The sequence below is a fragment of the Nannobrachium achirus genome, assembly GCF_963921795.1.
Source record: "Nannobrachium achirus genome assembly, chromosome: 5".
In the NCBI taxonomy this organism is placed as follows: Eukaryota; Metazoa; Chordata; class Actinopteri; order Myctophiformes; family Myctophidae; genus Nannobrachium; species Nannobrachium achirus.
In genome coordinates, this window is record NC_137814.1 from 29,556,837 (window position 1) to 29,570,629 (window position 13,793).

Here is a 13,793-nt window from a genome sequence, read left to right on the forward strand (position 1 = left end):
AAGAAATCTTACATCCACCTTCACTGTCTTCAAGAGGTGGCAAAACTCCTACACAGAAACACAAGTGAAATTGGTGGAATAATTAGGATAATTATGATGGATACCAAATATAAAAGTATTGTTGCTGCAGTACAATCAACATTCACAATGGCCAGGTATTTAATAATTAAAAGTAAAAAATAGAAAATGTCTGTATACGTTTTGAAAGGAACACCAAAGCCTGCTCTAGTAAAACTAAACAAATGCATGTCATGTACCAGTAAACAACATATGAATGAAGTTTAAAAACACAGAAATTACTCAATGCAGAATTGCTTTAAAGTGATCAACCAAAAGTTATTTGGCTCATGTAATTGCATTGCCATTCTAACGTTGCTGTACATGATTCTACAAACCAATACATATTACCCGTTTACTATTTTCTGTCTCTGCCCACAGTTTGTGCACTACTAGTCTAACCCTGCAAGGCCCGAATTAATTTCTACTGGACAAAAAAAAATCAAAAAAAAATCAGATGGTGTTGTAGGAGTCCTAATCACTGTAATGTAATTTAAAAAAATGAATAATGTTTTTGTAAGGTTTTATATCCATAAATCATAAATCATAATTTTGTTTTTCACAATATTAACATATGCACGTGTTCTAGACATTCTAATGATCATGAAAAAAAATATTACAGGCATTTTACTTATGTTTTTGTGAGGAATAGCTTCAGTTAAAAAGTGAGATGTTGTTCGTGCAGACGCTGGAATTTCAAATTCTCTGGGAAGTGTGAATGTCAGTCTCTGTGGGGGGTATTTATATGCAAATAGCGTGGCCAATGGCATTGTAATACTAAACAATAGGATTTAATGGTGATGTTAATGTGAAAAAAGAACAGGAAAACTAATTATAACATTTTTTAAAAAATGATTTAAAAAACGTTGCCAAAAAGCAACGCTGGGCCTTGCAGGGCTAAGGCAGTGGTTGCCAACCTTGCTCACAACGCCTCACACCAAGAGGCGTTGTGAGCACGTAGATCAGCTATTTTTCACAATTTATTAAAAGTCCATCAATTGTCACTTTAGAAATGTGCCTGCCCTTTTAAAACAATGTTGCACATTAAGTTAATCATCTGGGGACCCCCCAAAATAATTTGGGTCTCGACCCACATGTTGAGCACCACTGGCCGTAAGGCCCACTAAATGCCAGTACCTTGATGTCAGGCCTGGCTCCCTGTAGTATGATGAGTATATGTCGTCCGAGCAGCAACCTCCCAGTCAGCTGCAGCTGTTGACTCCAGCGTTCCAGCAGTTTGGTGTAGCGCCCTCTAGAGCGCATGTGGTCCAGAGACAACTCTGTTGTCCACTCCTCTCTCTCATTTAACCGCTCCTCCTCCTCTACACATCCTTCTGTCACCTCCCCAGACTGCTGTAGGAGAGTGAAGGGAAGGCCTTTACACGCAAACCAGATCAGCACACCTTATTAGAAGAATTATTATTCTCAGACACTTTCATGCTTTATTGGATTGTACGGTAAAGTGACCATAAAGAGACGGTAGAGATTTTATGATGATGATGTTGCAAAGATACTGAGCTGGATTTATTTTGAAGCCAGGAGTCTTAATATTATGTTTTGCACATGTACTTACTGGTAGAGCCACCAGGGCGCGCTGTAAGACTATGTTTTTCAATGTATGTTTTCCCAATGTGTCAGGGAATTGTAGGCTTGTGTTGTAATAGTCCTTTACATTTGACATTTTGCATTACAATGATTACAAACATTTATTTTAAATCAATCTTATGATAATATTTTTTATTGGAATACATCTTCACATTCACTTGAAACCAACTTTTCAAATATTAAAAACTCTTTAAACTTTGTTCAACATGTGTCTGGTTCTACACATGACTATGTCCCAATCCTGACCTTGTTTTTATCCCCACCCTGACTTTGAACTTGCTTTCTATTTTACATTTGGTTTCTGATCACAAATGCATTATTTTGCTCAAGCTACAGGCGGGACAGGGCTGCTTGGCATGCACTTTACATTTGACTCAAATCTCAAAGTGCTAAGGTAAAAACCTATGGGAAGAAAAACATAATTACTAATTTACTATTGTACAGTAAAACTAGATCTCTGGTTGATAGCAGTGGGGTTGGGTTGATTGATTTATTCCAACCACTCTTCTTGCTTCCCTTTTTTGAGACGCAGAATAAACTACCTGGTAGCAATGGTTTCTATCTAGAACAGAATAATCACACTGATCATTAAGCCAGGTTACAAGATCATTAACCTTGGAGGACTCTGGTGGTTGGAGGTATAAGAATCTGGGAAAAACTGGCCTCAATGGTTGACAGACTACATTCAACATATGAACATATACAACATATATAGAGAGAAAGTTGCAAGTTGCTGATAAATCCATGCATCCCTTCAATGGCTCCTCATGAAGTGTTGAATACATTTCAAGATACTACTTATCGCATACATGACCATTCATACAGTTAGCCTGATAAATCAGTCCGCACATCACCACCCCCTGTTGGTGGGTGGTGTGTAGTGTGGACTGACACCGGAGATATTTTATTTTATTTCAAGCTCGCCCAAGGAGCGGGCGAATTGAATGGGCCAATCAGGGCTGTAGACTTGTAGCGGGGCAGTTAAGGAGAACAATACTTCAGTTCTGGAAAGAAGCACCAACATTTTACAGAGTGTACCTCTTGGGTCATTCTTTAGAAAAATCACACTAGACACTACATTTTCAAAATGGCCACCAGTTTTAAAGATGGCCGCCTTTTTGGATATGTTTTACAGTACGCCAGCGAGTTAATATCGAATTATCATAATATTAGAGTTGTTTTGTAGGTTTTAAAACATCCTGAGTTCATTTATTACACTTTTAAAGCAGCCAGAATAACCTTTCTGACTTTTGGTTGGGGTCTTTCCTCACCTGGGACCCCCCAGACAGACCCCTGAGCCTATTTCAGTAATCGCTCTGCTCCTGCTCCAGAACAATGTTAAATTAGATCTGAAATATGCTCTGAAAAAAAAATGACTAGTAGCAAATAACAGAGGTCTTCCACGGGGGGTCCGGGACCCCTGGGGGGGTCGTCAGAGCTATTACAGGGGGCCTGCCAAATCTCGATGAGATCTTTTTTTTTTTTTTTTTACATTTGAAACTTCGAATGTTTTTATGTATCCTGGTTTTATGTATTGTACTTTGATGGTTTATTAGTATTCTCAGTATTATTTATAATGTTTTTGTGTTAAACAGTTATGGTTGACAGCTGTTACTGCAGGGATTGCAATAATGAAGGTATTGCAACTTTTCACTTTGGGCGCAGAACAACATTTCCATTTATTGCACTGCACTCACACTGACCACGCACGCACGCACGCACGCACGCACGCACGCACGCACACACGCACGCGCACACACACACACACACACACACACACACACACACACACACACACACACACACACACACACACACATCTTTGTTATTGTCACCCCAAAACCCTCACCTTATCCTCTTATAGAGCCCATGGTCAATTACGCCCAAAGAGATTCACTACAATACAGTAATTTCAGACATGCAGGATATATTCGTCTTCATCATCATCATCTTCAATGTCCAACCTAAGTGTTGACACAGTCTCCACCATAGCATAGAGTGAAAGGCAGGTTATTTGAGCAGCTGCACCGTCCCTTACAACCTGCTTTGCAGACACATTTGATGAGCTCAAGTACTGCCTTTGGAGCAGGGAGAGCAAGAAACCTGAAACCTGAATATACCCTCCACTCTCTGAATTCCATCTATTTTCTTCGATTGGTGGAAGCACAGGGAAATTTGTCAGGTATGATTTATCCTGCATTGTGACGGAGTTGGCACGGAGGTAATGTGGTAGCAGTGCAGCGAGTTGGAGGTAGCATCTCACCCTCCAAGTTATTTGACAGAAATAGTTCCCATCTGAGTAATCCCAGGGTTGTTGGACCTTTTGAACTGTAAACATGGCATGCAAAGTGTTCCGACTGCAATGTTGATGGAAGCTCACAATTTATAAGCTAAGCTCAGGAGGAATGGCCAATGACCTTGCCAAGGTCCTTGGAGATAAGATAAGATAAGATAAGATAAGAAAACGTTATTGTCCATCAAATTTTGCATAAAATGGAAATTCATCTTTGGCACACAGCCAGTCAGTCAGTATACAGCAGTAAAACATACATAAAATACCCAATGCATTAAAACTATACAAAATGCATCCCCTGACATAGCAACATAGAGACAGTGCAGTGATCAAGGTCTGTGGGGGGTTGGAGCTATTCAAATATTTCCTTATTTAAAATCTCCACTGCAGTTGGCACAAATGATATCTTATAGCCCTTCTTCTTTGCTAGTTTTGTTCTAAGCCTCCTGCCCGATGGTAACAGCTCAAATGAGGGGCGAAGGGGGTGTGTGGAAGCGGTTAATGGCTTGGTCATCATCATCATCATCAAGTAGGCATTGACCCATGTCTTTTTGGTGATTCCAACAAATGTTCTTCCCCAGTCAGCACCTGAAAAACGATGTACGCAAAGGAACCCTTGACATTTGTAACATCCAATAACTTGAACTCACTCGAATATATAAATTTCCTTTTTTTGTACCGGAGGCAAGGACTTGATAAGGAATCGGGGTATCAGCCTCTTCATGTGTTTGCACTTCCTCAAAGTCATGTCCCTTGATGAAGGTATCATATTATGATGCCTACTTTGTCATACCTGACAAATTGCCCTGAGCTTCCATCAATTGAAAAAATAGATGGAATTCAGAGAGTGGAGGGTATGCTCATCAAATGTGTTTGCAAAGCAGGTTACAAGGGACGGTGCAGCTGCTCAAACAATAACCTGCCTTGCACTCTCCTCCCTGCAAATGCTATAGTGGAAACTGTCAACACTATTAGGGAGGACATGTATAGTAGTGAATTTCTTTGGGTACAATTGACCGTGAGCTCTTTAAGAGGATAGGGTGTGGGTTTTGGGGTGACGATAACAAAGAGGTGTGTGTGTTATATGTTATAAATATGTTATAAATAATACTGAGAATACTAATAAAAACAGTTTCAAATGTAAAAATATAAAATAAAATAAAAAGAACTTCCCCATCAAGATTCGGCAGGCCCCCTGTAGTAACTCTGAGGACCCCCTAGGGGTCCCGGACCCCCTGTGGAAGACCCCTGGGTATTTGCTACTACTAATTTTTGCTTTCAGAGCCCAGTTACAACAACTTTAATGCTTCAGTTATGATCTAATTTAACATTGCTCTGGAGCAGGAGCAAAGCGATTACTGAGATAAGCTCAGGGGTCTGTTTGGGGGGTCCCAAGTGAGAAAGACCCCAACCAAAAGTCAGAAAAGTTATTCTGGCTGCTTTAAAAGTGTAATAAATGAACTCACAATGTTTTAAAACCTACAAAACAACTCTAATATTATGAAAATCAGACATTAACTGGCTGGCGTACTGTTCAGAGGCAGCCATCTTGGAAACATGGCAGCCATGTTGATTTTTCAGTGTCTAACGTGTTTTATCATAGGAACAACACCTAAGGAGTACTTGTGAGAAGTTTTAGGTTTCTTTCCACTTGTGAAGTATTTTAGTGCAAAAATGCATTTATCTGCCCCGCTATTGAGGCACGTGGTAGGCTGGTCCGGTCCCAGGAGCCTCCCCCCAGCCCCCTCCCTTCGGAGCTGTTCTACCCACGTGAAAGTCCCTAGTGGACTCTGATTGGTGCTCTTCTGCCCACGTGAGCCGCTAGTGGACTCTGATTGGTCCGTGAAAACTGTCATGGCGGAGTCAGACTCGAATCGAATTCTTTTAATAAACTATACAATAGTGCCGTTTCATTACGTTTTAATACCATTTTGCACTAACGTAAACATGCAGTCATATAATATGTTATGAGAAATAACGTATTTTTGCAATGTCACGCCACGTCGCCGTCAGGGGCTCTAAGCGTGTGTGTGTGTGTGTGTGTGTGTGTGTGTGTGTGTGTGTGTGTGTGTGTGTGTGTGACGTCAATAGGCTTTAGCCCGCCCACGCTGAAATAGAATCTCCGTCCCCAGGATCAGACTCTATCCCAAACGAAGTGTGTGATAGAGTCTGACGCTTGCAGTCAGGCTATCATACAGTAGTAGTCTTGCCCCTTCACACATTTCTGAACCCTTGCATCCATACTACTATAGGTCACTCAGATCTTCTGGCCAAGATCTCTTATTTATACCCCATTCCCTCCACAAATCCAAGGCTTCCCCGGTTAACTAAATTACCTGCATCTGGGGAAATAGATCAAGTATAATAAGTTGTTAGTGTAACATTAACGGTAGTTATTTACCTGTAACCAGTCAACCAGTTGATGGACCATTGGCTCCTCATGTAAGGTGGCGGCTTGTTCCAGAAGTTTCTGTCTGATGTGCTGACAGCGCCCCCTGGACATGATTGGAGAGGACACAGAGATGTCAGGGGGGCAGGAAGGGTAGTGGGGGGGCATGCGGAACACCAGGCTCAACTCCAGTTCTCTCTGTGCTCCAACTGTCGTATTGATCTGTATCACCAGCCCGTCCTCAGCTAGAAGAAACAAGCACAACAGCCAATAGTCAATATGTCCCAACGTCTTTTTTTCAGACCTCACACCTTGATTTTCAGGCAATTTTGTCTGCTCTGTTTGTTTCATCACTTCCAACTGCACTTTTTTTATCTGGCATCCTGACCTCTCCTTATTGAACTGGTATCCTGACTTAAAAATAATAATTTCTATTTACTAAAGACTGAGCTAGAGTGACAGCCTGACAAGAATACCTTACTGAACAAACACTACAAAGCAATGATTATTATCTAGCCATAAATCATCATAACTCTTTTTTTACTGGTAGGATTCATTTACATTTAGGCTGAATATACTAATTGTTGGGGGGGATTAGCTTTTCATCCCAATTTGTTTAAATTATAATTAAATTAAGCTCATGCATGCAGTACAATGAAGCTCCCAAAATGATTCACTTTACAGTATATATTTCATATATCTTTCGTTTTAACATTTTTAATTAACAGCATACTGCCCCTGATCCATTCAGAGAGAAAGTGGAATCTAATATTCCAGTAGATGTTATGTGTTTGTTTACACAAAAACACATGTACATTAGTGCTTTTTACACGTGTGTTTACATGAGTTTTTTTGTGTAAACACTGACACTGCACTGATGACAATCTGCAAGTCCTCACCGGACTGTTGTAAGAGCTGGTACTCCCCCTCTCCGCAGTAAATGGAGGCTAAAACAGAGGCCTCTTCTAAGGCAGCTTCAGACATGATGACTTCATATTAAACTATCCATTATGTTGTAGAAGAATTTTACAAAAGTTATCTTGAACTTGAATCTCACGTAGGTACCATTTTTTCACTGGTGCAACGTCTTTCTACGTCCGACAAGGGACGGGGACGGAACTGTTTGTTCCACTGTCCCACCTCTTCTTCTCGGTGTAGTTTGACCATTATAATTTTTTTCCACCCACGACTGGCTCTGGAGATACCAGAGCTGACTTGTTTTAGTGTAAAATAAGTTATAGATTTTTATTGTTGCTTTACTGTCACTTTCTCCTAAAAATAATCAGATTTACAATCTCGGTTTGACAAATATGTGAAATAATATGGGTGTTACTGAAGCCCACCTGTGACCGACAAGTGGTAGGTGTTGGAGATAAGTGCAAAGGCAGGAGCCTGTCTATCTAGCACTGTCCTTTTATTTGGTCTTGTCTTAGACTCTTGGTGGTGCGCTTGGTGACGCGCGTCGAAAGATTTACCCTTCTGGCCATATGGCCAAAAAATGAAAATATATATATTTTTTACATGTTCGAATATCATACTAAGGGATTACAAAAGCCTTCAAATAGTGGCGAAATAGATGTATAATTTAGCATTATGTATATTCACAAAATATGACAAGCTTTTTTTAATTTAAATTCACCACATTCCATCTCACCACAGCATTTTGACATTATAATTATCCTGTTATACAATTTATATTCTTCCACCCACTTTACCTTCCCCTTACTTGATTTACTGTGTTGGCCAAAGTCAAGACATGATAGAATTTATCTACTGAGCTTTAGGTTGTATTGGGAAAATAACCACTCAAATACCAGAGGCATGAAAATAAATATTTTAATAGCCAAGATATCATCACAACACTAGCATAATAGCAGCAATGGCAATTTTATACAGTAATGAACATTCTGAATCTACAAACAGGTCACCTCTTAGCTCTGGTCCATCGCGTCACCTCCAGTGACGCTCTGACAGACCCGTCGGCAAATGAATAGACCGCGTTTTCTCAGCCCCTACGAGCGCTCAACTTGAGTCAAAATAAACAAAACTACTTCACTACTCACCAAACCAAAGGTAGTTTTGTGTTGTTGAAAGTCTATTCTCCACAGTGGTGAACCCCTCAACACCCCACCCACTCTGCAAAATACACTATTTTTGGCATGAAATAAAGTGCATCCAACTCGACCGCCGCTTATTTCCGGGTTGTGAACCATTGTATCTGCGGTGGCCGCTGGGTGGCTCGAGGTGGGTGCGTTTTATTTCATGACAAAAATAATGTATTTTACAGAGTGGGGGGGGGGGGGGGGGGGTTCACCACCACGGAGAATAGACTTTCAACGTCGCAAAACTACCTTTGGTTTGGTGAGTAGTGAAGTAGTTTTGTTTATTTTGACTCAAGTTGAGCGCTCGTAGGGGCTGAGAAAACGCGATCTATTCATTTGCCGACGGGTCTGTCAGAGCGCCACTGGAGGTGACGCAATGGACCAGAGCTAGTCATCTCTTAACCTGAGCAAAACCAAAAACTTTAAACTTCCCATATTGAGTGATCTGGAACTATTTATATATACTATCCTCCAGTAATTCCATTTTCATCTTGAATCTTGGATATACTTTGTGCAAGTAATGCTCATGTATAACCATGGAAACAAAAAACAAAAATACTTTTGGCATGAAGTCATATTCAAACTATGAACAATACTAAGAATGAACAAAAAAGATGAATCACAGATTCTGTTTACATGTGGATTAAATTCATCATGAATACACTTTAGGCCTGGTTAAAGGCTGAGCAGGAATACCACTCAAATGAGAACGGGTCCATGTACAGTAGCAGTTTCTATTTACATTTCTGAATTGAAAGAGACCTGACCGTGTGACGGTGTTGAGATACAAATCCTCAAGCTGCTCCACTAATGACAAAAAGAAGACGGAGCAGAAATAAAAATAAAAGTTACGGTTAAAGAAATGATGGGTACCTTTTCTGATTTTCAACCGCTCCATCTAAACCGTGCCAACCCTGCTAGGGTTTAGGGACACAAGGCGATAAAGGATTTATTTTTGCTTCTCCACCCCCCCTTTTTTTATTTATTTTTAAACGCTATTTCTGTAGTTGCTGCCGTCATGCCAATCAATTATGATAAAAGAAAAAAAATGCGTAAAGCTTCATATAACAGACAGATCTGGGAACAACTAGAGAAATAGGGTAAAAAAAATTAAAGAAGAGAACAGAAAAGCCAGATCAATGTGTCCACCTCCACCATGCCACCCTCATACGGTCCCAGACGGCATTGAGGGAGTCCAGAGCAGGCCTGACGTCCAGAATGGTTTTGGCCTTCTGCCGTTGGTCTATGGAAGCCGCGTCATAATAGTCGATGACATACCGCACCTCCGTACCGCAACGATCCACAATCCAGTCATGCCTGTCAAACGGTAGGTCATAGCTACACACATGCACACACACACACACACACAACAAACGTACAAATATGTAAAGACAGTTAAACTCCCCTTCATGTCTGTGACCTGAAAGTTCAAGGGTAGAAACATGCATATAAAAGTAGATGAGGCATATGGACAGTTTTCAGAAATCTGGCCACTAATGACATCATACAGTTTTTTAGATAGGGCTTTTTTTTACCTTTATTGATAGTTTACAGGAAATGGGGGGGGGGAGAGAGAGAGAGAGAGAGAGAGAGAGAGAGAGAGAGAGAGAGAGAGAGAGAGAAGTGGAGTGAAACACAGCAGAGTTCGTCGGGATCGAGTCGAACCCGCGACACGCTGTCAGTTAGCTGATGCTACTTTAGTCCGGTAATTCTTTACTGATGCAAGGACAATGGCTTTTTTCCCCAGCATGCTAACTTTCCAGATAGAGAAAGGCTGCAGTTTTTATTAGCTTCGAATCCCCATCGATGATGTCATTGGCAAGTAGACTTATAATGAGCATCAGTGAGGACCAATTCAATTTGAATATAAGTCATGAGTACATAAAGCTTAATCTATGACGCGTGCAAACACCCACGCATGATTAAGGACGTGCACGTTTAAAGGAGCTCTAGTCAACTTTTTCTTGAAAAACAACATCTGTTTTTCAAGAAAAAGTTGACTATAGCTCCTTTAAGGACACACACACACACACACACACACACACACACACACACACACACACACACACACACACACACACACACACACACACACACACACACACACACACACACACACACACACACACACACACACACACACACACACTTACTGACCCCATGAAATTTCTGATCCTGGCTCTGGGAGTGAGATCTTTAGCTTTACCTCCAAAACGCACCAGAGATGGACCACATGGACATTCACTGCACATGAACACACAAGAAAACAAAATGCTAAATACAGACACATTTTTCTTTTTACTTGCGTTTTTTACCCCACAATGTATTTTTTGTACCTTATAGGTTATATACCTTAAGGTTATACACCTTTAATTTCTCATCTTATTTTGAAAACACCCTGCCATCTTCACAGCATGTTGGTGTGCTGACATTGTAACATGCCACACACTGATTGCAGAACACAGGCATGCCATGTATATACTGTACAAAGGCACCTCTTCGTTATTCCAATATTGCAGGACCTCTGTATAAAAGTGGCTACTTTATGAAACAGACAAACCGCTGTTCACCGCCAAGGAGAAAAGAACACAATGACAAAGTAAAAAAAAGAAAAAAATACTTTAAAAAGCTGAAAAACAAGTTATTCTAAGCCAACGACAAAGAGTCAGTGTGGAAAGGCATGTAAGACATCACCAACTACAGGAGAACAATCCCCATACAACGGAGGCTTGCTGGCTGATTACCAGGATAATACCTTATCCACCCAGAAAAACCTGGTGGGTACCTGCTGCGGCACACTGGGAGTGTATTTACATACTTTTTATGCAGCGCTTCCCATCTCAATATTTCCTGCCAGGCAGCCTCATTGTTGTGGTTGTGGATTCGGATGATGTTGTTCATATCTTTCTCATTCAGGTCTCCCTGATTCCACCGCCACCTAGACAGTACACACACACACACACACACACACACACACACACACACACACACACACACACACACACACACACACACACACACACACACACACACACACACACACACACACACACACACACACACACACACACACACACAACAGATGTTCATTTGACTGGGCATTTGATCTGGGCTGATTGTCTTGGGTTCCTCAAGCTGATGCCCAATCCTTTCATCAGCACAAAGTAATGCAACAGATAACATTGAGAGAGAGAGAGACGTGTCAATAGACCGACAGATACAGACAGAGACCGTTCCAATTTCCTTCAGCGGCAAAGCTGTGGTCTAGTCTACCTGGCTTCAAAATTGTCTCCATACATTTGTAAAGTAAAACAGTCAGACAGACAGTTATGTTGTGTTCCTCACCCTTTCCTCAACATGGCATTCCAGAACATTTGTTCAGAGGGATAGACCCACTTCTGTTCGGAGCCAGCTCTTGGTATCCCAGACTCCTCTCTGTTCACTGACAGGGGGAAGGGTTGGTCTTCAGATGGCTGCTGATTGGGAGGAGGCATCTGGAGGGACAGAACAATAACAATTAGCCAATGGTGGTGTGTGTTGTTACGTTAGTATGTATCAACTGTGTGTGTGTGTGTGTGTGTGTGTGTGTGTGTGTGTGTGTGTGTGTGTGTGTGTGTGTGTGTGTGTGTGTGTGTGTGTGTACCATATTGTCAGGGTTGATGTCTGTTGCGCTGTACTTGTCTTTGTTGGCAGCCTTCATGGGACACTCAACAAATTCATAAGCTCTCTCCTGGTGGGCAGGGACTGATGGAGTCTAGAATCAAGACAAAATATTGGAGCAAAATTTGTCAGACTAACAAAGTACAGTAACTTCCAATTAAAAAAGACACATGGTCATGATTAATGTGAAATAAGTCACGCAAGAGTCTGAAAAATATATAGAATGATTGTACATAGAGTTAAAGAGTGCTAAGCAATTGTGTGAAACAAAATGCCCAGAGAGTTCGTTACAATGAAAGATTTGTGGTCTATGGAACCAGATTATGGTTTGATAACTGTTGTCCTTTGAACATGAAGGAACTACAACAGACAGTACAATTTCAGTTAACTTATCACTTAGTTTAATCACGTGTTCTTTGTCTGTGTCCTGAGGAGAACCAAAGGTTGAGAAACAAGTAGGTTGTGAAATGTTACCACAGGGTTGCGGACAAACACCAACATAAACTATGTAATAACAACGTAGTTGGAGAATGAGGTCAAGACTATATTTGGGTACCAGTGCAAAACTAGTTAAGAAAGTACTGTTCAAGTGCTTCGGTCACATCTGAAAAGCCTTTCTCAACCTTCTACGACATAAAGAGCTTGAAAGCACTTACAGAGGGGGAGGTGTTCGATTGGTGCATGGGACATTCCGTTGCTTTTGATTGATGCATAGGGCATTCAGAAGGAGGAGTGCCTGGCAGGTATAAAATAAATAAAATTAAAAAGAAAAAAGAAAGGGTCAGTGGTAGAAAGTAAACAAGCAAACAAGAGATAATATACAACAGAGGTTCTCAAAGTGGATTCCATTGACTCTGTGGGTTCCTTTAGGGGTTTCTAAATTGACTCATACGCAACCCAAACAGGTCTGTAACTCTGACAGTGTACAAATGGAACCAAATGAACTCGGTTCAGAGTTAAAAGGAGATCTTGAAAGTTAGAGAAACACTGATTTACAAGAAAGGGAGGATATTTGCCATACTGGTGCGTTTGGGCTCCTGGTGCATGGGACATCCCTGAGGTGGAGTTGGAGTCATGAGGCCCTCAGCTGCAACGTTGGTGTGAACCGAGGCTGCCATGCTGCCTGGGGGGAATATATATAGAAGAAAGCTGGGGTCATTCCAATGAATACAGGACGACACCATTATGACATTTTACTTGAGCTTGTGAGCTTGAAGATCAGCAATTTCAGCAACTTTTGAAAATGAAGAATATTTTCAACATAGAAAAACATAGAAAAGTATGACGATTACGCAAAACAATTAGCGTTATCTTAAATAACTGTATCAGGCGATTATGTAATAACTGACAGGCCTAGCTGTGGTCATATCAAAATATATGTATACAAGATTGGAAAGGAGAGCTGATAGACAATCTGAATCTCTATAACAACAATGTACATAAACATACACTGTATGTTCCATCACTAAACTAAACCACTACAGTACAGACAACACCCACCCACATCTGCTGATGTGCCCTTGAGCACTGAATGTGAATCAGGGTGTTGCTGGAAAAGTGGCCTAGTCAACTCAACCTGCCAAGATGAGTAATCAAGAACAAAAATGCTGAGTGCTCAGTTTTAGGCAATGAGCTGAGAAAAAAAATCTAAGAGTCTTAATGACTGACTGCTCAACAACAACCTGAA

At 41.0% G+C, this 13,793-nt stretch overlaps 2 protein-coding genes across 2 annotated transcripts in view; both read right to left on the reverse strand.

The window, feature by feature from the left end:
* Window positions 1-7,328, reverse strand: part of rwdd3 (RWD domain containing 3) — a gene marked incomplete at both ends in the record, with an annotated part of 7,574 nt that extends 246 nt beyond the window's left edge. The window contains 4 exons of the mRNA XM_080725704.1: window positions 13-48; window positions 1,195-1,410; window positions 6,357-6,589; window positions 7,244-7,328. Of these exons, the coding sequence (XP_080581830.1) occupies window positions 13-48; window positions 1,195-1,410; window positions 6,357-6,589; window positions 7,244-7,328 (570 nt within the window). The remainder of the gene's footprint in view (window positions 1-12; window positions 49-1,194; window positions 1,411-6,356; window positions 6,590-7,243) is intronic.
* Window positions 7,329-9,582: 2,254 nt separating this feature from the next.
* On the reverse strand, window positions 9,583-13,224 carry LOC308284984 (holocytochrome c-type synthase-like; the record flags this gene model as incomplete). Its single annotated transcript, XM_080725705.1, has 6 exons — window positions 9,583-9,784; window positions 10,604-10,690; window positions 11,265-11,384; window positions 11,792-11,940; window positions 12,090-12,200; window positions 13,123-13,224. 6 exons carry the CDS (start codon window positions 13,222-13,224, stop codon window positions 9,583-9,585), a joined length of 771 nt encoding a protein of 256 aa, XP_080581831.1.
* Window positions 13,225-13,793: the final 569 nt, after the last annotated feature.